This window comes from Castor canadensis, chromosome 17 (assembly GCF_047511655.1).
Source record: "Castor canadensis chromosome 17, mCasCan1.hap1v2, whole genome shotgun sequence".
Lineage (NCBI taxonomy): Eukaryota > Metazoa > Chordata > Mammalia > Rodentia > Castoridae > Castor > Castor canadensis.
This window is the reverse complement of record NC_133402.1, coordinates 245983-268337: the sequence shown is the minus strand read 5'-3', so window position 1 is coordinate 268337 and position 22355 is coordinate 245983. Positions and strand designations below refer to the sequence as shown.

The following is a 22355-nucleotide window of genomic DNA, read 5'->3' as shown; positions in this document are numbered from 1 at the left end:
GTAGCATTTGAATCTCACTCCCCACCTTTTTTTGGTGACAGGTGCTTGCTTTGTGGTCCAGGCTAGTCCCAAATTTGAGATCCTGCCTCTACCTCCCAGTACTGTATTACAGTTATGTACCACCACACCAGCTTGTACCCCTTTTCTCAGGAGCTCATCTTTTAGGAAGGTGGCTGCTGACAACATTGTAGCTGTGGTCTTAGCTAGTAGCCACCTCTGCAGCATGGTTTTCCTCTTTTGGCCTCTGTCTTTGATGAGGAAGTAGGTAATTAAAATTTTTTTTTTCCCCAGGCCCAGGTGGCCTTGAACTACTGGACTCAATCGAACCTCCTGTTTCAGCCTCCCAGGTAGCTTGGACTGCAGGTATGAACTACTGTGCCTCACTGGCTCCTTTTTTTTTTTTTTCAGTACTGGGGTTTGAACTCAGGACCTCGTGCTTACCAGGCAGGTATGCTCTACCACTTGAATCATTCTGCTAGCCCTGGCTGACTTTAAAGTTTCAATTTTGGTTTTATGCATATACATATACAAGTTAATATGAACTTGTCCTTTTTGCTTTTATTATTTAATACCTTTTCAACAATCTTTTTTTTTTTTTCCAGTGGTTTTGGGGCTTGAACTCAGGGCCTCATGCTAGGCAGGCACTCTGCCACTTGAGCTACTCCACCAGCCTGCTTTAGTACTGTTTAAAGTAGAAATTTTTCTTAGCTGGAGATTGAATGTAGGCCCTCAAACACACCAAGCATAAAGTAGGAATTAGAAGTAGGTGTGACCTAAAAATTAGGCCAGTCACACAGAATATAGTATGTATTGAGCACAAACTCTATACATAATCTATTGCATAAGTATTCACTTTTTTGGGGGGGTTGTTGCAACTGGGGTTTGAACTCAGGGCTTCAAACATGCAAAGCAGGTGCTCTACGGCTTGAGCCACACCTCCAGTCCATTTTGCTCTGGTTATTACAAAGTAATTTGTCTGAACTGGCCTTGAACTTCGATGCTCCTGATCTCAGTCTCTCAAGTAGCTAGGATTATAGGCATGAGCTGCTGGTGCCTGGCTCTTTTTTCCCATTTTGCAGTGTTAGGGATTGAACACAGGGCCTTTGCTTGGTAGGCAGGGGCACTATACCACTAAGCTACACCCCAGCTTGGATTTTGCATTTACTCATGAATCTTTTTTTTTTAATTAAATTTTTTTGTGGAACTAGGGTTTGAATTCAGGACCTTGAGTTTGCCCAGGCAGTTGGCAGTTGCTCTGCCACTGAAGCTAGGCTTCTCCAGTCCATCATGACTTATTTTAAACTGTTCTTTTTTTTTGGTGGTACTGGGGTTTGAACTTGGGTAAGCTTGCTAGACAGGCGCTCTATCACTTGAGCCACTCCACCAGGCCTGTTTTGTGTTGGTTTTTTTTTTTTTTGAGATAGGATGTCACAAACTGTTTGTCTGGGCTGGCTTTAAATCTCTGTCCTCCTGATCTCTGCCTCCTGAGTAAATAGAATTATAGGCCTGAGCCACCAGCACCTGGCTATTTTAACTCTTTATTTCTGGGATTTTTTTTTCTTTTCTTTTTTTCTTCTTTCTTTTTAAAATAGTACTACACAAGAAAATTTGAACAGAAAAGCAAATTACATCTTTACACATTTCCTAATGCTGTGTTCTCACTCCAGAAGCTGTCTTACAGTTACTTTTGTTGTTTTGTTTTTGTTTTTGTGGCACTGAGGATAGAGCTCAGGGCTTAACACATGGTGGGTAAGTGCTCTACAAATGAGCCAAACCCCCAGCTCTTTAAAGAGTTAAACTTGTTTTCCTTGTGGTCATGCTGCTGCTGGTGCTACTGGCATTTTAAACTGTTCCTGGCTGCTTGCTCCAGGGCATTGCTGGCCTGGCACAGTCTAGAACTGCAGATGAACCCTGGTACTCTCAGCACTTCCTTAACTGGCTGCTGTCATTGATATGTGGCCATGGAAAGTTGTGCACTGTGAACTCCCAAGCAGGCATATGAAGAGGAGTGGGAGTGTCACACTGTGCATGAGGACACTGAGACCTGTGAGGTTATACAACTAACTTTGCATCTGCCTTAGCCAGGGTCTGATCCCTTAACCACTATGAGGCCTCTGGACTCTAGAGGTTTGAGCAGGGGTCCCATGACATCTGGCACTCCAAGATCCTGGTGGCAGAATCATGCTTTCTTGGAGATTGCAATGATGGCTGAACAGAGGGATGGAGATGAAGGGTCATTCATGAGACTTGCACCTTGCTTCATGGAAATTCTGTTGACTTAGGAATGTGAAGTTTTGTGGTACCAATGTGGAGTTGTGTTGAAATACCTCAGGGATAAAACATTTTGATTGTGAACAAAGAGATTATAAGTAAAAGCAGTACAGATTGTGTTGGTTTTGTTTTTGTCTTCTGCATGCCATTTGTCATCATGTGTTCAGTCCTTCCAGGAACATTTGATGGTGCTGTGTGGTCAGCTTTCTCGTAAGGGGGTCGTTACTGGTTCATTTGGGTAAAGTGAAGCCTCTTGAAAAAAAAAAAAAAAAAAAACCCCTAAAACATTTTGAAAGAAGACCATAAGCAGGAAACTCAGATAACTCTCAGGAAAAGAAAAACAGATGTTCCATTTCTCCATTGGCTCTGCTCTTCTTGGACAGAGGCTTTCTTTTCCTTTATGCTCAGAGTCCAGAGCACTAGACAGAGGTGCCAGGTGAGAGGGAGGTGTCAGGTCAGCTGCTGTCCAGAGATGGTCTAGAGAGTCACCCAGATAATCAAGTTAGAAGGTAGAGAAGGTGAGCCCAGCTTGGGATTTCTGATTTCTGAGTTACTTTCAGGAAACGGTCTATGAACAGAATTTTGACCTTGACTAAGTTAATAAATGTAAGTTTTTTAAAGTTGTTAATAAACCATGTTTTTCAAGTCATTATTTTGGTCTTTTAGCTTTAGCTCTGAGAACTGGCCTTTTTAGGTGAGTCTTGTGCCAGATGGAGGGGTCACGTCTGTGAGTCCCTGGTTTTGGTGTAATCGTGGCTGCAGCAAGGTCTGTGTGCTCAGAAGGGCAGGGCTGGGTATAGTCAGCACCTCCTAAGTGGCTGCAGTTTGTTGGGAGTTGCTGCTGCATGGCGCCTGCTTGTGCTGTGACTGAGTCTGTAAAGGAGCATCTGCTGGGGAAGTTCATGGGTGCAGTGAGTGTTTCTGTAGGACAGTCTTCATTTTGCCTTTTTTTTTTTTTAAAGACAGGATCTTGCTTTGTAGTCCAGGTTGGCCTTGACTTTGTGATCCTCCTCCCTCAGCCTCCCAAGTGCTGGGATTACAGGTCCGTGCCACCTTGCTCAGCTCTCTTAGTTCCACTTTTTTTTTTTTTTTTTGGTGGGGGAGTAGTGGGGATTAAATCCAGGGCTTTGCTCCTGCAAGGCAAGTACTCTTGAGCCACCCCCCCACCCAGCCCTTTTGTTTGTATTTTGTTTTTGTTTTTGATTCAGGGTCTTGCTGCCTTTGCCTAGGCTGACCTAGAATTTGCTGTCTTCCTGCTTCTGCCTCTCAAATAGCTGGGATTATAGGTATGTACCATCATGCCCAACTCTTTGTCCCACTTTTAACTTTTTTTTTTCTTTTGGTTGTACTGGGGATTGAATTCAGGGATTTGTGCTCTATCACTTAAGCCACTCCACCAGTCCCTTTGTCCTACTATATAAATCTTGCCACTCTTCATGAGGTAGTGTTTCTTCATCAGATCTGTATGCACCTAAACTCTCTTCTGAGACCATCTGTGTAAGTCTGGGTCCTGAAGGATTTCTACTGACCTTACAGACATCTGCAGTGTAGGAAGGACGAAGTCTCTTATTTTAGGAACTCACCACAGTTGAGTCCTGACTTAGCAAGTTTCATAAGTGATATGTGTAGGGCTTTGTCATTTCAAAGTGCTCTTTATATATATTAGTTCATAATTTTCAGAGACTGCTCTGCAGTGATAGCATACAGGACACATGGTCGCTAAAGCCATGTAAGAAACACATTTGTTTCAGAAGCAAGAAAATATAGATAAATAAAAGAGGTTTGTACCCTCTGCCCAGACATGGCTATGCTCTGCTTGGACCCCTCTTAGCACATATATAATCTTTAGGTTTTTTTCCTCAAAAATGGGATCCTAATCCATGTTACCTATCGTGTGACTCTTTAACAGTTATTTTAAACAGTTACTGGTTTGAGTTGTCCAGAAATGTGTAGAGAGAACATGATGCCTGACCTGGCCCTTACCTGCCTGCCTTCTGCCAAGCAGTGGCTGTTGGATGAGTGCACTGCTGAGAATCTCCAGTGTGTGGGCTCTGGGTCTGCCGTTTTCTGACTTCAGAGCCTTTAGTTACACATTTCTGTCAATTTAACTGTGACTTGCAGCCGTCACTACCCTGTCCTCCTTCCAAGCAATGTGTGAGACACTGGGCCAGGGACAGCATGGTTGGTGGTCTGTGTTAAGGGATTTCTGCATTGTATGTTGAACTCTTACATGAGCACTATGGGTGCTATTTACTAAGATACTCAAAAATCATATAAAAACTGTTGTCATTTCCACTTTGCAAGTGAGGAAATGGTAACTCACCCCGGGTCAGTAGCTAGTAAGTAGTGGTGATGGGAAATTTGGCTCCAGTTCTCCTAGGTCAGCCTTCTGGAGGGCAAGTGTGAGTGGCCTTGCTGTTCAGTCTGCTACACCTGCAGAGTCTGTAGAGCACACACCCTCCCTGTCCCACTGTGTGATTTTGACCATACTGGGCCTTTGATGTGTGGTGCAGCCAGACTGGGTGTGCAGGGTACACCAAAGGTGTCATAAGAATAAACAAAATGCCCACAGGGGAGTGAAGCCATGTGGCCAGCCTCCTAGGCATGGATGACAGGAAGCACCTGCCCTTGCCACCCATGACTCATTCTGTCAGTCTTTCATGTCCTCACATCCTGTGGAGTTAGCGCAGAGCTCCAGTCTGCCCATGCAGGGTGCATTTAGAAGCTACAAAGAGAATGTGATGCCTGACTTAGCCTTCACTTGCTTACCTCCGTTTCTGCTGAATAGTGGCTCATGGTCAGTGGTGGGCCAAATGGAGACTTTGAGGTCATCTGTGGTGGCGACCCCCAGGGGGGTCCAGCATCTGCCTGACTGGTATATATATAGGCAAAACCCTCTGCCTGGTGACTGTGGTCCATCACAGGATAGAGGCCAGATTCCTGAATGTGTTGCAAGAGGCAAAGTAGAGATTAACAGCTGATGATGGCCTGATTTTGATTGCTTTTTTTCAGTATACTCTTTCTTTGACCTGAAGTGCAGAGGTAGGCCTGACTGCATCCAGGAAACAGATCTTATCTTTGGGCCAGTGTTGTGCTCAGATGCTAATTTAGAATTTTTGTACAGATGCTAATTTGGAATGAGGAAATATTCATTCCCTTATCACCTGTGGTTCTGAAGCCTCTTGATGTGAGAAAACAGAACTCCTGAAGAGGGCTGGGGGCATGGCTCAAGTGGTAGAGCACCTGCCTAGCAAGTGCCAGGCCCTGAAGTTCAATCCCCAGTGCAACCAAAAAAGAAGGAACTCTTGGAAGAGAAGTTGCCTTGGGAAACCTGTCTCTCTTCTATTTTCCTTTCCATGTCTGAGATAGACATAAATAAAAGGATTGCCTGGCAGAGCATACTCCAAAGACTGGTGACATCTGTTTGTTTAGGTGACACCTTCTTGCTGGGTTGTCAGTCTCTTGAAATTGGTGGAAAAGAACTCTGGCCTGGGAGCCCTAGTCCCACACGCCTGCTGAAAAAGCAAGAGGGTGGTCAGGGGCCTGGCCTCTGCTTGGCTGTTGGTGTTATGGTGGACTGTGCTAGCTGTGAAGTGCCATGTGTGGTGCAAGAGTTACAACTGTAGGAGGCAAGCTCCCCTACACAGCCACTGCCAGGTAACTGGCATAGCAAGCCATGGAACTTCACACCACAGAACACCACCTAGGTGGAACCTCAATTGAGTGACAAGTGAAAGAAGGCAGACCAAGGGAGTTTAAGTTCTGTGTAACTTTAAGTCCATTTTTGTAGAGTAATAGAAATGCAAACTGACTGCTGATGGAGCAGGACAATGACAGGACTGGAGCAATGGGATGGATGAATTCCAAGGGGGCTTCTGTGAGGTGAAGGGCGCACATATGTTTTTGTAATGGTGATGGTTTCCTGGGATGGTCACAAATTAGAACATCCACAACCTGCTGTTACCTGTGAGTGGACAGCTTCAGAACTCAGTGGCTCACTGTCATCCATGAGGGCACAGTTTCAGAACATTGATGGTCCACTATCATCTGTGAGTAGGTGGCATCAGAACACTGACCATCAATAACTGTCATCAGTTATTGAGCGTTGAACATTGATGGTATGCTGTCATCCATGAGTGGGCAGTGTCTTGTCATTGACAGCATGCTGTTGTCCATGAGAGGTCAGCATCAGAACACTGATCATGGACAATGCAGTGTCATCTGTGAGTGGGCAGCTTCAGAACGTCAGTGGCATGCTATCATCCATGTGAGCCGTGTCACAACATTGATGGTGCACTGTCATTCCTGTTGTTCCTTCTGTGTGATTTCGGCTTTAGTAAGCTGCTTTTAGAAGGCATTTTCTTGCCTTGGTCCACCTGGGCCCTGGGCTGTAAGACCTGAGAGTGTGTGGCAGTGTCTGTTTCCCTAATGGCTGGGGCAGATGCCAGCTGATGGTGTGAGTGGAATGGGCTCCTGTCACTTGAGGGTCTTTGTGATCAGTGGTGTTGAACCCAGAAGGAAAGCTGTGCTCACTGCTTGTGGGGCATGCACCTCTTGTCCTCTTGCTGTGCTGTTCCCCTGTAGGATGCAGATTGATGCATCCAAGGCAGAAGCTGGTCTGAATGATGAGACTTAAGGAAGACCTGAAGGCAGTGAACTTGGTTACCCTCCACACCCCATATCCTGTCCCCCAGCAGCAAGGCCTTCTGCCATGTTGCTTCAAGGCTGGCTTCTGCACCATGCTAAGCACCAATCCTCACTGCTACTCTCTCAACTGCAAAAGCTAATGGATGTCACAGGAGCCAGCAGTTCTGTGTGCAGAAGTTGTCCCATCAGAGTTAGGACTCTGGGACAGAGATGGCTAGGGACACAGGGCCAGGGGTCCTGAGGGACGGATAGACCATCTCTCCCAGTCCTCATAGTCACCTGCCCAGTGCCATGTGTCCCATCTGCCTCCTGGTAGATTTGACTCCAGCACTAGAGTACGGAGCTGGGTCTATGTAAGCCAGCCCTGGGGTTAACCACATTTGGTAGCTCTTAGCTCCTTCATGCTTAGTGCAAGGTCAGCCTTACAGGACATGCCAGTGACAGAGCTCAGGTAGGGGCTTCTGGAGGGGCCCAAGGGGCCTCTGCTTCTTGAGTGGTCATCTCCCACCACACCAAACTGCTGAGCCAGCACAGTTCCCTCCTGTAGGCCCTGCACTTTGGGTGGGGGTGGGTTTACTGCTTCCTCAGGAGACTGGGCCATGACCAAGTGACCACCTCTGCGCACAGGCCTAACAAATCAAAAATCCCCAATGTGTCAGAGGCTCCTGGCGCTGAGCCATGCTAGGCAAGGGCTCTACACCTGGATACACTCCAGCCCTGCTATTAGGGATGGGGTGGAAGGAATTGAAGGTTTCTGAATGATACTGTCACAGTGCCACTTTGTAACTTTTCAGTTTAAACTTTATAGGCCTCTATGTTGTGTTATTGTGTTGTCCTCTCATATGCAGCACTTGTTTTTTAGGCATTTGTCCCTTTGCAGTTTGTTTAGTTATGATTATTGGATAGGGTCTATGAGTGAACTTTGTAGTATGCCAACAGCAAGTGAATGAATTTGCCGAATATTTTTAGAATAAGTGACCATTTTCATTGGCTTGTGGTAGAAAGTCACAGGGGAAGCTTCAGGGAAGGGTATTTAGATCCAAAGTTGTGTCCAGCAGGGAGAAGAGTGAGCACTGAGCAGGGAGCAAGGTGTGGAGGGCCAGGTGGAGTGAGTGTGAAGTGTGGGGATGACTAAAAAGCACCATGGACTCAATGACTGTGTATTGTGTGTACTCTGGGGTGACCAGAGGTGCCCAAGCACCAGCCAATACCTTTACAGTGCTGGGCACAGGTGGCTCACACCTGTAATCCTAGCTACTTGGGAGGCTGAGATGGAGAAGATCATGGTTTGAGACCAGCCTGGGCAAATAGTTTTAGATACCCCATCTCCAAAATTTACCAGAACAAAACAGACTGGAGGTGTGACTCAAGTGGTAGCTTGCCTGCTTTGTAGGTGTGAAGTCTTGAATTCAAATCCAGTCCCACTAGAAAAACAAAACAACAAAAAAACCCTTGGTGGTGGTGGGAGAGGAGTGCTGAGTGCTGGGAACACCAGAGAGTGGATGGACTGGGAGTATGTGCTGAGCACAGGTGAGCAGAGGCTATGTGGATGGGGTGGTGGAGCAGCACAGAGATTCTGGGAGTCATGGAGGTGAGAATGGGGACTGAAAAAGCTGTTCCATTTTGAGGTAAATTTTGTATAAAATATGAGATGTAGGCTGAGGTTCAGTTTTTTGGCCTGTGCACATCCAGTTGTTCTTATCACTGTGTTGTTCAAGGCCATTAGAAGAGAGCCGGCCAAAACACCCTCCAGAGGGGCAGCAGCTAGAGGTTGGTCCCGTCAGTACAACAGCACACAGTTCAGAGGTAGAGTCCTGTGTGAGAGGGAAGTTGACATGTGGCCAAGAGCGCATTTAAAGTTGTTGATTATTCTTATTCAGTATTAAGTGGTTACAATTATTTGTTAAAAGACTATCTTTTCTCCATTGAATTGCTTTTGCACTTTTGTCAAAAATCATTTGGGCATATTTATGTGGCCCCCATTGAGTTTTTATTTTGAGAACTTTAAAAAGTTGTAGGGGCTGGGCACTGGTGGCTCACGCCTTTAATCCTGGCTACTCAGGAGGCAGAGATCAGGAGGATCATGGTTCAAAGCCAGCCCGGGCTAATAGTTCACAAGACCCTATCTTGAAAAAACCCTTCACAAAAAAGGGCTGGTGGAGTGGCTCAAGATGAAGGCCCTGAGTTCAAGCCTTAGTACTGCCAAAAAAAATAATAAAGTTATAGGGAAGTTGGGAAACAAATTCAGTGAGCCTCTTGTGCTGAATGTGTCTCTGTATAGTTGCATACATGCACAGGTTCATACGTATTCCAGATGTGTGCATAACACAGGCGCGTGAATATATCTAATGTGTGCATAACACAGGCGCGTGAATACATCTAATGTGCAGAGACATGCACGCACACACTACGCACAGGGCTCTCAGGCAAGCACTGTCGCCTGCAGGGTCCTTCCCTTGCTGGTTCTCAGCCCTTTCTCAGGAAGAGCCCTGCCACTTTGTGCAGCACATTCTCTTTTACACATCGTTGGCGTAATGTTCTCTGTCATGTTAGCCAAGTAGCTCCTCTTTTTTAGAGGCTGGAATATCGGGATGCTGGTACCTGTGCACCAGAACCAGTGCCGTTGTCTAGGATTTTCAGATGCTAAATAAGCAACTGGCAGTTTCCCTCTTTGCTTTTCTTTGATCTGAGTCCTTCTATTCTCTCCTCTTCTGGCCTTGGGGCTTCTGTACATAGCAGAGTTTGCTCCACATTAGTACTTGTGGGAAACAGACTTGCCATGAGCTTGAAAGGTCATCTGGGACTGTGAGTTGGAAGGGAGACAGGTTGGACTTGTATACACGTAAGGCTCTGTCCTGCTGGATGTGGCCTTTTCTAAACCAGCAGTATGAGAGTCCAAAAAGCGGAGGTGGGACATGGGATGCCATCTCTTTAATTTTATTTATTTATTTATTTTGGTGCTGGGGTTTGAGCCACTCCACTAGTCCCTTTTTTGTGATGGGGTTTTTCATGATAGGATCTCGAACTATTTGCCCGGGCTGTCTTTGAAACGTGATCCTCCTGTTCTCCACATGCTGAGTAGCTAGTATTACAGGCATTAGCCATCCAGTGCCTATTTCTTGAAAATTTGACCAAATGAGTGTTTATAGAAGGAAACCAAAGTTTAATATTCTTGGGCTGATGGAGTGGCTCAAGTGGTAGAGCACCTGCCTAGCAAGTGCAAGGCCCTGAGTTTAAACCCAAATACTACCAAATAAGTAAGTAAATAAATAAATATCTTAATAACAACATCCAGACTTAAGAATAGTTTAGGGGTTGGGGGTATGACTCAAGTGGTTGAGTGCTTACCTCTAAAGCACAAGGTCCTGAGTCCAAATGCTAGTACCAACCCCCTCCCCACAAAAAAAAATAAAATAAAAAAGAACAGCACTCACCCTGGGACCTAAATTTTACTTTGGTGATAGTTTTAGTGACAACATTGGTGACTAATAAGTAGCTGTGGGTATAATTTTTAAGGAGGAATAACAGAATCCTTTGCAAACTATTTCATGATACTTAAAGCAAAGAATATGAAGTTGCAAGCTGGCAGCATTGTGTCTCTTATGTCAGATGAGGGGTGGGGAATTAACCCCAGATACACCCTGCAGTCGGTGCCAAGTGCCCATTTCTCAGCTATGTCACAGTCACTTGCTGTGGGGTCCCTTAGCTGGCTATGTACTCCTCAGGCTGAGGCTATAAAGTTCTTGCTTTCCTGACTGTGACATGTTAGTGTTCTAGCATGAGTAACCTTAGGTAGCAGTGAGTGGGTCAGAAAGACTCTCTGACTGGCCTTGACAGGAACTTATCCTTGCTGAGTGTGTTTCCCAGTATGGTGGCCTGAGGGCCTGAGCAGTGGCCAGGTTACCAGGTGGACTGACTGTCCCACCGCTGTGGTTTCCCAGTGTGTCATCCATGACTAGAGTAAGAGGAGCATCATGACGCGCTGTTCTAACAAAAGGCCCGTATTTGTGTCTGTGCCCTCAGATGCTGGACCCTCCAACATGCATAGAGGTGGAGGACCAGGCTGTGTGCCCCATCCTATCCCCAGGCTCTGTGTGAAGGCCTCTCTTCCAGCTGTGCTCCCTGGCCCAGCTCATGGCCCATGTGTCCTAGTAACAATGGTCTGAGATTCTTAGATGCCTGATCCCCTGTTTTGTTTAAGGGCCTTCCAGAGTTGGTAGAATCAGGGCTTTCTGGAAGATTCTGTTCATCTGAATATGGGTGTCTACAAGGAAGCCTGTCACCTTAGAAACTAGCCAGTTCTCCCTCCATCCACACCAAGGGGTCAGTGCAGAGTATCCGGCAGTGAGTGCACCCTGTGACTCACTGCTCAGAGAGTACTTATGGACTTGGCCGGCACGTAGTGGGCTCCAGAGAGACTTTGACCCAGAGCCTAGAACTCAAACAGCTGAGCCTCCTGAGCAGTGAAACACCCATTGTGGCAGCCCCAACCCAGTTCACTAACTGTGGAGAAAACTGCATGTAGTGCTCTTCAAAGCCGTCATCGGAGGAGCAGCAGCTAGAGGTCTGTTCAGTCAGCACAACCCTGCACAGTGCAGAGGTAGATTCATTTATTTTTTGTTTTTGGTGGTACTGGGGTTTGAACTCAGGCCTCACATTTACTTGCTAGGCAAGCACTCTACTACTTGAGCCACTCACCCAGTCCTTCTTATGTTTGGTGTTTTCAAGATAGGGTCTCTCAAACTGTTTCCCCAGGTTAGCTTCAAACCATGATCCTCCTGATCTCTGCCTCCCGAGTAGCTAGGATTATAGATGTGAACCATCCATGCCTGATTGATTATTCAGTATTTTGTGCTAACAACTGGCTGGCTGTCCATTTTGGTACCAGGGAATGATCAAGCTAGATTTTACATGAATGCAGACAATTCAGGTAGAGATCCAATTTTTTGTTATTGTTGTATTGGAGTTTGAACTAAGGGCCTTGTGCTTGCTAGGCAAGCATTTTACCATTTGAGCCAAGTCCCCAGCCCTTTTTATAGGGATCCAGAACTTACTGGACGCCAAGCATGATGGTGCACACCTGTAATCCCAGCACTCAGGTAGCAGAGACAGGAAGATGTGAGTTCCTAGCCAGCCTGGGCTACATAGCAAGAATCAGTCTCAAAAAAATTTAAATAAATAAAATTGTCTGAACCATATAAAGAGAAAGAGTATGTGAGGAGGCCTGCCCATGCATGACACAAAAGGGCCAGGCATGGCACCCAGCCCCATGGGGCAACTGAGGTAGGAGGATCAGAAGTTCAAGATCAACATGGGCAACTTAGCAAGATCCTGTCTTCAAACAAAATAAAAAGGGCCCGGTGTTGGTGTCTCACAGCTGTAATCCTAGCTACTTGAGAGGCTGAGATTGGGAGGATCGAAGTTCTAGGCCAGCCCAAGCAAATAGTTTGCGAGACCCATCTCCAAAATAGCCTGAGCAAAATGGGCTAGAAGTTTGTGTAGCTCAAGTGGTAGACTGCCTGCTTTGCAAATGAGAAGTTCTGAGTTGAGTCCCATCAAAATAAATAAATAATAATAAATGAGAAGAGCTGGAGGTATAGCTCAGTGGTAGAGTGCTTGCTTAACATGTGTGAGGCCCTGGGTTCCATTCCCAGTACTACAAAACAAACAAACCAAACTATAAAGGAGGGGCTGATGGAATAGCTCAAATGGTAGAGCGTCTGCGTAGCAAGAGCAAGACCATGAGTGCAAGCCCCAGTACTGCCAAAAAAAAAGAAAACTGGGAATTCTGATTTTGTAGAAATTAAAAAATTTTGTATGACCCTAATCACCCTAAACAGAGTTAAAAAGAAAAATGATATTCAAGGAGAAAATATTTTTCACACATAGAAGCAGAGACTAATAGAATATTTAAAAACTTTCGTAAATCACTAAAGTAGGCAATGAACAGATAAAGAGAAAGAAATTTAAATGACAGCTATCCAAAACTGCCAGCCCTGCCATTAGTCAGAGAAATGCTGTTAAAAATTAGGTCTCATTTTCTGGCCAATTGTGGCACCAAGTGGAGGCGAATTCCTCTAGGGAACATGTGGGCACCACCACTCTTGGAAGGGGTGCTGCAGGGCCCACACATACCTTCATACCTTGGTCCATCTCCCCTGCCTGTCCAGGAGCAGATCTCATACATGGATGGGCACAGGGGCTAGGATGGCTGTGTGCTGTTCATGTGGCAGTGTGGCACTTGGAGCCCTAGAGCCTAGGCTAGAGTCCTGGTGCCCCTAGCTGGGAAGCCACTACTTGCCGCTCCAGAAATGCTGGAGGTTGTGTGGGGAGTCTGCGTTACTTTGTACGATAATGGACTGTCTCCAAGTGTGCTCTTTAGAGAAACAAACTGTTACATGTGTAAAAACCAAACCCAAACAATAATTTGTGTATGTGCCCATAAATGCCCAAAAAGCAGAGGAAAGATCTAGAAAGATATCTAGGGCTTTAACCATTCCATTGGGAAGGACAGGAGGATGGGGGACAGGGCAGTCTTTTCTGTTCTCTTAATTTATGCTATGTCTTAATTTATATGTTGAGATCCCTTTCAGCTATTTCTGAAAATGTGGATTAAACAAGAGAATGTTGTCCTGCTGCCACTCACGTGCCCTCATTGTTCACAGGTATGGATCCTGGCGGGAACCGGTCAACCCCTACTATGTCAACTCTGGCTATGCCCTGGCACCAGCCACCAGTGCCAATGATAGTGAGCAGCAGAGCCTGTCCAGTGATGCTGACACCCTGTCCCTCACAGACAGCAGTGTGTAAGTCATGCCTTTTCTGGCCACATGCTTCAATGCTCTGTGCTGACTGCTGACTAGGTTTTGTCTTCTGGTTCCCTTAGAACTTGGCTTAAGTATACCTGAAGAACAGACAGGCTGCTGTGAGCAGTGTCCTTCAAAACCCAGCCCAAGGCTCAGTGAGGCCCTGGGTTCAGCACCAAAACCACAAAAACAAAACAGGCAAACTCAATCTAAGCTAGAACTGAGGCATGAATTAATCTTTCTCTAAGGCCATCACTTCCTAGAGTTTTTGAGATAGGAGAACCCAGAGGTGAAAGCTGTGACAGACCCTAGAGCCACCCTGTGGGAGGTTCCAGCTGCCTCACCAGTTTGGCAGGGCAAGTGATGCAGTCCCTGGAAGGTCTCATGGCTGCACAGATGTGCTATTCTGTGTGTGCCCTTCTTATAGAATCTTGTCATGTCAGGTGAGCAGTCCCTGATATCTAAGTAGCTTCTTTGTGCTGAGTGCAGTTCCCCATGGCTCAGTGATGGCCTGGGACATGCAGCCTGGTGATAGAGCTTCAGAGTCATAGCTGAGCCTATGACTGTCTCCTGCTGTCATAGAGACAGTTATGAGCTCGTTCTTGCATTTTCACACTCTCAGGAACCCCCTTGTGGAACAGCCTGTCCCTTCCCTGCCCTTTGACCTGCTTCCTGCACCTCAGCAGGTGGCTTCTGAAACCCAGCGCACATTAGGTATTGAATGGTGCAAACACTTGTTGCATTGGCTGACCACCCTGCTGGGGTTGTTTGGGGACTTGGCTTGGTCACTCATGAGTCCTAGATGTGCCCAGGCAGGTCTGTTCTGGCCCTAAATGCACCCTTTATTCTGTTCACTGTTTGCCATTTGAGTACCAAGGAGAGCCAGGGCAGGGCTGAGCCCCAGGTATGCCTGGTCCTCGTCTGGCCACATCAGAGCATTTGAGGGAGCCTCTGGCCACAAGTGGCAAGCAGGAGGAAGCCTATCAACTGCCACCTCCTGTCTATTCCTGACCTCACAGGGGCCTGGATAGGACTCCCACCAAGCTCAGTGCTTGTCGTCTAGTTGTGGGTACTTACTCCCTGCTAGCTTGTCTTTGTTTTTGAAATAGGCTCTTGAAACTTTGCGTGACCTGGAATTGATCCTCTTGTCTCCCTAATAGCTGGGATTATAGGCTTGTACCACCATTCCCAGCTGCGAATTGTGTTTTTAAAGGGTGGTCCCACTTTATGTACCATTTTTATTATAGTTTGCTCTTTTCATCTGCCTGCCTTTAAACATTCTTCTGACACTGACTGTCAGATGTACCAAGCAGGCCATCACATGCAGCTCTGGGCTCAGGTTAGACAGCCACATGTGACACATCTTGGGCTATTTTGTTTTTTTTCACTATGATAATGGGTGGTTGCTGACACCATGGGTGGATGGCTCCCCCTTTGGATTCAGTTCTGTGTGCGGCACTTGTTTCTTTCAGTCTCCTTTCATTTTGAATCTTCATGTAGAGTGTTGGCATTTGGGCAACATCTTTTTTTGCAATTACTGGAGTTCCATGTGGCACCTCTCAGGTGCAGACCAGTGGCAGCAAGGTTGTGCGTCTGCAGTTCCTGGTTTTCCTTGTCCCTGGAACTGTGTCCCTTGATGAAAATTATCCTCCAATGTAATTTTGTCCAAGAAAAGGGCATATGTTTCCCAAAGGGAGGACCTAAAATAAAGACATTTTTTTTCTCAAATACCCTGTTCATCTGGGTTTGAACAGAGAGCCTTAAGAATCTGGAGCTGTAAAGTTGCTGCACACATTTGAACATAAGCCATGGGGAGGAAGCGGAGTGGTGCATTTCATCGTTTCTGCTGGGGTAGCTCTCAGGCTTCTCATGGGGCCCCGTGGGTTCATGCTCAGTGGCTCAGCAAGGTGCTTCCTGGAGTGCTGACCTTGAATGTGGAGGATGCTGATGATGTGCTTAAGTCACAGAGGCTGGGGAGCTTCAAAGTGCTCCATCTGAATATAGAAGAAACAGGTGTGAGTAGGTCTTCAAGATACCTAAGCTTACCCTGAGGGCTTGTGTAAGACATGTCATGTGAGTTTTAAATTCCTGTTCCTTGCCACCTGTCCTCTGTTGAGCCCTAACCGCCTGGAGGCCCTGCTGCTTCCCTCAGCTCCAGCTGGTGGTCTGACCCTTACTGAGGCCACTCCTGCTGACAAGTAAGAGCAGCATTGTTGGGGCTCCCCAGCCCAGCCCCTCAGTGCCTCTCCCTGAGAGGGCCAGGATGCACAGATGCACAGACACATACCTTCTTAACTGCCCTCTAGAAGATGGAGACTGAGGCCTTTTAGTAGCCAGATGATTTAAAAACTTCCCACCTAGTGAGGAAGTCACAGGCCCACCCCCATCCCCATGTAATCAGAGAGCTGCAGTGAGAGAGACACAGAGCTGAGACCTATCATCCTCCATTTCCTAGGGCTCTGGGGCATCTTCTTTTTTCTTTTTTTTGGGGGGCAGGGGAGGCATCTTTTTGTCACTGGTCCCTGTTGCTGCTGTGCTTCCCAGAGCAGCTGTCATAACTGGAAAGAGGGTTGGGCAGTTTTCAGAGTGTTGAATTTGGCATCTGTGCTGAATGAGCAAGAGCGCTGCATTTAATGATCTTGGTCCTGGGGTATGTAAGTATCCAAAGACTGTTATGTATATGCTTGTCATGAGCTTCTGAAGGCTCTAACTTGAAGCCTGGATGTAAGAAGACTCACTCGGTCCAGGGACAGGTGCTGCTGGTTCACTCCTGTAATCCTAGCTACTTGGGAGGCTGAGATCAGGAGGATAGTGGTTTGAGGCCAGCCTAAACAAATAGTTTGAGAGACCCCATTTCCAAAATAACCAAAGCAAAAATGGACTGGAGGTACAGCTCAAGCAGTAGAGTGCCTGCTTTGCAAGCAGGAAGCCAAGTCTCTCTCTCTCTCTCTCTCTCTCTCTCTCTCTCTCTCTCACACACACACACACACACACACACACACACACACACACGCCAAAAAAAAAAAAAAAAAGACTAACTTAGGCATCTCTTGGAGGTCTTGATGCTCTGCCAGCTTACTTGGAGAGAAGCAGAGTGGGAGAAGTAGAGAGGTTTCCTGGCTTCCAAGGATCTTGGTTCTCTTGCCACTCTTTTTGCTTCTATCTTGCACACCGTGTCCCTGGCCTTGGAATTAAAATGGGGTCACAGCAGACATTTCCATGACGGGCCAGCAATAAATACTTTAGTGTTGGCAGCCACATGCAGTCTCTCATGCATTCTACCCCACCCTACCCTTTAAACATGTAAAAACCATTCTTAGCTGTCAGACCTTCAAAAGCAGGCCTTGCACTGCAGTTGACTGACTTGGGGTTACATAACACTCGCACAGCTGAAAATGCTCAATAAATGCTAGCTAGAACATTCCAGGACTGATCTCCTGGGCTTTGCTGTCATGTATGAATTGTGTGCACGTGTGTGAGCATGCACATGCTGTCCTTTGTACGTGTGCATGTGTGGTGCTGCACCTTGGGTGTGGTCACCACCACCAGCTGATTGATGGTGGGCTGGAAACCATATGATACCCACTGGACCATGTTTCCTATTTGAGCTTACTGCCCCTTTTGTCTACACAGGGATGGAATCCCCCCATACAGGATACGTAAGCAGCACCGTAGGGAGGTGCAGGAGAGCATCCAGGTCAATGGGCGAGTGCCTCTACCTCACATTCCTGTAAGTACCACCTCATAGCCCCTCTTCATCCAGTCTCCCAGTGCCTGCCTGTTCCCCAACTTAGAGTTGGCCACTATGGTACCAACAAGTAGCTGAGACATAGCCTGCAATCTGAGTGATGCTTCAGTGGCAGAGTGGCAGGTGACAGGCCTCAGCAACCTAGTCTGTCTAGAAGAGCTCCACTGGGACACATAGTCACCAGCATGGTGGCAGAAAGTGTCTTCCATCAAGCTCCCTCCTTCGTGGTCTTCCCTTGTCACTGTGCAGCGAGATGCACCCCTGAAGGAGAACAGCTGTTAGTTAAGAGATTGTGGCTTGGAGCCCAGCCCCAGCCGATAAATGACTGCCTGAGCCTGTGGTACTGTCAGATAGCTGTATTGTGCTGCTCAAGGTGAAGCGCCAGGTACTGGCCTTTTGTTGCTGAGCAGTGGGCATGGCCACATGAACACTGTGGCTTGAATGCTGCCTCAGCTTTGTGTCTTGGGGAATGGCAGTGGCTCCTTCCTGGGACTTCATTGGTGGCAGGTCAGAATGGAGTATACACGGGGGTCCCTACTGAAGAGTCCTTTTGGTGATGAGCAGAGCAGTTAGTGTTCCTCATTCTGACACATAGCTTTGAGCAGAATGCCTTCTATGGAGAATTGGAGAGTTTGTGGTGGGTCTTCTCCCCATGGCTCTGATCTGGGGGTGAGAATGTGGTGCTGTGGGGGAGGGAGGGTGCTTAGGAGCGTCACACACTCCTTTTTTGTTTGGCAGTACTGAGGTTTGAATTCAGGGCCTCATGCTTGCTAGGCAGGTGCTCTATCACTTGAGTCACTCCTCCAGCTCTCATCATCATTTCTTACTTGGAGTCTTTCAACTTTTTAGTAGAACCCTCAATTCCCAAATCAGGAAAGTGACATTTGTGGTTGAGAACAAAGGGTGCATGTTTATTCTTGACTCTAAGGAAAAGGATGGTCAAGCACATGTCACCTCCCAGCTATCCCTCAGCACAGATTTATCTTAACTAGGCACTAATGGTATCCACCTGTCAAAAAGTGGGGCATAGCTGGGCACTGGTGGCTCACTCCTGTAATCCTAGCTACTCAGGAAGCAGAGGTCAGGAGGATTGTGGTTCAAAGCCAGCCCGGGCAAATAGTCCACAAGACCTTATCTCAGAAATACCCAGCACAAAACAGGGCTGGCAGAGTGGCTTAAGTGGTAGAGTGCCTGCCTAACAATTTTAAGGCCCTGAATTCAAACCCAAATACCACAAAAAAAAAAAAAAAAAGTGGGCTATAGGGCTGGAGGTGTGGCTGGAGTGGTAGAACACCTGCCTAGCAGGTGAGTAGCCTTGAGTTCAAATTGCATTACCACCGAAAAAAGAGCTGAGCGCCAGTGGCTCATGCCTGTAATCCTAGCTAGTTGGGGGGCAGAGATTGTTAAGTTCAAAATATTTAACGAAGCCAGGGTAAATGAGAAAGAAAACGAACCGACCTCAACAGACTGGATGGGCCTTTATTAACGCCAGAGAGGGGCACTAAATACACCTGGATGAATCCAGAAGTAAGTGGTAAAGCTCAATCCTTAAGTAGGGAGGGAGGAGGAAAAAAGGGCACTGGGTAGCTGGTTCCAGGAAGGGAAAACAGGTGTCTGGGTGGGTGAAATATGTCATGTTGCAAGTCGTGCAATGGTTCAGGGGAGAAGAGAAATTTTGAGGTAGCCTCAGGGCAGGGTTATTTGTTCAAGTCTTTTGTAACCTTCCAGAGATCAGGAGGATCGTGACAAATAGTTCTTGAGACCCTATCTCAAAAAAAATCAACACAACAAAGGACTGGCAGAGTGGCTCAAGTGGTAGTGCGCCTGCCTAGCAAGCATGAGGCCCAGAGTTTAAACCCCAGTTCTAAACACACACAAAAAAAAAAGAAGAAAAGAAAAGTGGGCTACACCTTGGGCCATTCACATGTATGGGGCATTCTGAGGCTGAGTGGAGCATTTACTACTGGACCAAGTTGGACAGTCAGCAGAAGCAGGAGGTCTAGGAGGCCAACTGTACAGGGCTCAGGCAGCCGGTGGGCCCCTGTTCGAGGAACACAGTGGTCTGTGACTGCTCTGCCTGACCCCTCTTGTGTGCACTGCACTCTTGTTTTTGTTGGGGTTCTTTGTCTTGTTTAGTAAGTGCCTGGGTCTGAGCACTAGCACATCAGGTTTTCTGAGCCTTTATGTGATTTTCTTGTCTCACCCTACACTGTTTTCTGAGACATTAAGTACTGGTTTTTTGTTTGTTTGTTTGTTTTTTGTTTTTTTTCTTTTTGTAGGTGAGATGTTGGGTTGCACCCAAAGTCAGGGCCCACCACTGGAAAAGCAGGAGTGGCAGAGCACAAGGTGGCAAGGTCCCCCACCCCCACCTATTTCCCACTTGTATCACCTCAGAGCAGACCTGTCTGCCATCAGGTCACCTCCCTTGTCTACCAGTACCCCCTTCCTGCTCCTGGGTCAGGAGGGAGCTGCTGTCCTTTCCAGCTTAGACCTTGGTGACTTAGAGTTTTAAGTATATTTTGCCACAAAGGACATTACTGGCAAAATTGGAGTAAGATGCACTGTTTGAAAACAGCACGGTCAGCCTTCTACTGTCCATAGTTCTATGGTTAGAGAACTAAACACCCTAGCTGGTTTAGAAAGGAGTGTGTACGTGTATGTATGTCCTTGTGAGCATAGTAGAGCAAATGTGGCAGAGGAGCGCACACACTGTGTGAGCAGTCTTGTGAGTGAGTGGGAGTGACTGCTACTATTTTTGCAATTGTTTACAAGTTTGAAATTATTTCAGAATAAAGCTTTTCCCCAAGGTCATTCCACATGTTGCTGTAAAATATATTGCAGATTTATATTCTTTTAAAAAAGAAAGCTCTCCAGAGTTCCAGAGTTTTTCCTGTACTTTTAATTTTATGTCTCCCACCCCTATAAGGGAGCCCCAAGTCCAAACTTCACCAAATCCAAATACCCTCCACCCCATACACATGGGTGAAATGGCATGGTTAGGACCATGTCCCGCCATGGTGTTTCCTGCCAAGAGGTGAAAACCTATCATGAAGCTTTGGGGCACTTGGTGTGGGATACCTCTGGTGAGGCCCTGGCTGCTATCTGGTTGGGAACATGGGCAAATGCTCAGCTTGAGTGCCTCAGCCTGTATTAAGAGGCCCTGACCTCCTCTGGCTCTGTCCCCAGATACTAAGTGCTTGGCCCTACAAGCCTCTATGTGTATAGTTGTGAGAGGCTGAAAAGAAACAGATCCACTTCTGGATCAGTGATGAATGGAAGGGATGAGAAGGTGATGAGAAAGCTGATGCCCAAGTGAAAGGAGAAGAGCAAGAGGAACAAACACCTAATTTAAAATAAGATAAGGTTCCCATGCTGCATCCTTTCACTGAGTGCTCTGTTCTCAGCAAATGATCCACCATGTGGTGGCAGCACCTGCTAACCATTGTGTCTTGCTGCAGCGCACTTACCGAATGCCAAAGGAGATTCGAGTGGAGCCACAGAAGTTTGCAGAGGAGCTCATCCATCGCCTAGAGGCTGTCCAGCGCACGCGGGAAGCTGAGGAGAAGCTGGAGGAGCGGCTGAAGCGTGTGCGGATGGTGAGTGGGCTGCACCCAAGGCCGTGTCCACACCACCTTGTTTCCTGTGTTTAGGGTGGCCACTGTCCTGAGGAGCCCTCCTCACCGTGCTTGGCACTGTGCCTCCTAATGCGGTGCCCCCTGCCCTTGATCCCTGGGTTCCCAGCCCTAGCCCTTTCCCTGCTCCTAAGCTCCAGTAACCATCCCAGCAGCCCCCTTTCCCACCTTTGGAAGCCAGGATGTGTCCTGTGGCCATCTCCCAAGAGGGGATTGCTGAGACTTTCAGGAGTTGAAGAAAATTGTGAAGCTAATGCAATCACCTGTGTGCCTTTCCCTTTGGGAGTGTCAGTAGCTAAACTGATTCATACTGTAGGCCATAGCAGGAACACCTGTGAGTTGCAAACTCCTCTCATGCACAGGGGCCACTACACCCAAGGTATGACCCAAATGCCATGAGTTCCGCTGCAGGTTCCATACTGGACCTTCCGCACCCTCAGAGTTAGCCTGGCTCACTGAGACACTGCACAGTCCTCAGATGTCAAGGCTTTTCTGTGCTAATTGTGGAATGGCCTCATTGCAGTGTGTCCCATGCTTTGGTAGGACATTTAAAGGCAGAGATGACTAGGTGTTTGTGTGCTTTTCTGATGTCTCAACCTTAGAACTCCCTCAACTCTGTGGAGTCCCAACTATGGCTAGATGGGGTGGCTCTGTCCCCAGCAGCAGGGAGGGCAGCGGATGTCGATGGTGTCCCCAGAGCTAGCACCACAGATCAGAAAGAGGGAGGCTAGCCCATTGCCAGAGCTGAGCAGAGCAGTGTTCTCTGACTTAATAGAAAATATTAAAATGAAAGCTCAATGTATTTTTCTCATATCAGCTTGGAAAATAATCTGTGGGCAGATGGTCTCCAGCTCAGGTGGGGTGCCACGTATACTGGTGGCCTCTGAATGTGGTACCCAGACCTTTTCTGGCTGCATCTGGGCTGTGCTTACCTCGTCTTGACTGCTGATTGTCTACTGCTGAACGGCTGGCAGTCTGACCACAGGCTGTCGAAGTGTATGATTCTGTAGTTTGTATGCATTATTACGTAGATTATAGGTTTTTTTCCTCAAAAGAATAACCTCATATTTTTAAAATAACTTACTTTCATTATTAGATTAGAAAGTAAAAACATAAAGAAGATAGTGAAAACCATTAGTTGAACAGTTAAGTTAACCAATACTGTTTCAAAACCGTACAGTTGGAACTGAGGGTATATATGGTTCAGTGGTAGAGTACTTGCTTAGCATGTGTGAGGCCCTGGGGTCCAAA

At 47.0% G+C, this 22355-nt stretch overlaps 1 protein-coding gene across 2 annotated transcripts in view; it reads left to right on the top strand.

The window, feature by feature from the left end:
• Nucleotides 1-22355, top strand: part of Axin1 (axin 1) — a 49276-nt gene that overhangs the window by 16590 nt on the left and 10331 nt on the right. For both annotated transcript variants that reach the window (XM_020176799.2, XM_074059955.1), the window contains 3 exons: nucleotides 13584-13724; nucleotides 17358-17454; nucleotides 20931-21068. In XM_020176799.2, the coding sequence (XP_020032388.1) occupies nucleotides 13584-13724; nucleotides 17358-17454; nucleotides 20931-21068 (376 nt within the window). The remainder of the gene's footprint in view (nucleotides 1-13583; nucleotides 13725-17357; nucleotides 17455-20930; nucleotides 21069-22355) is intronic.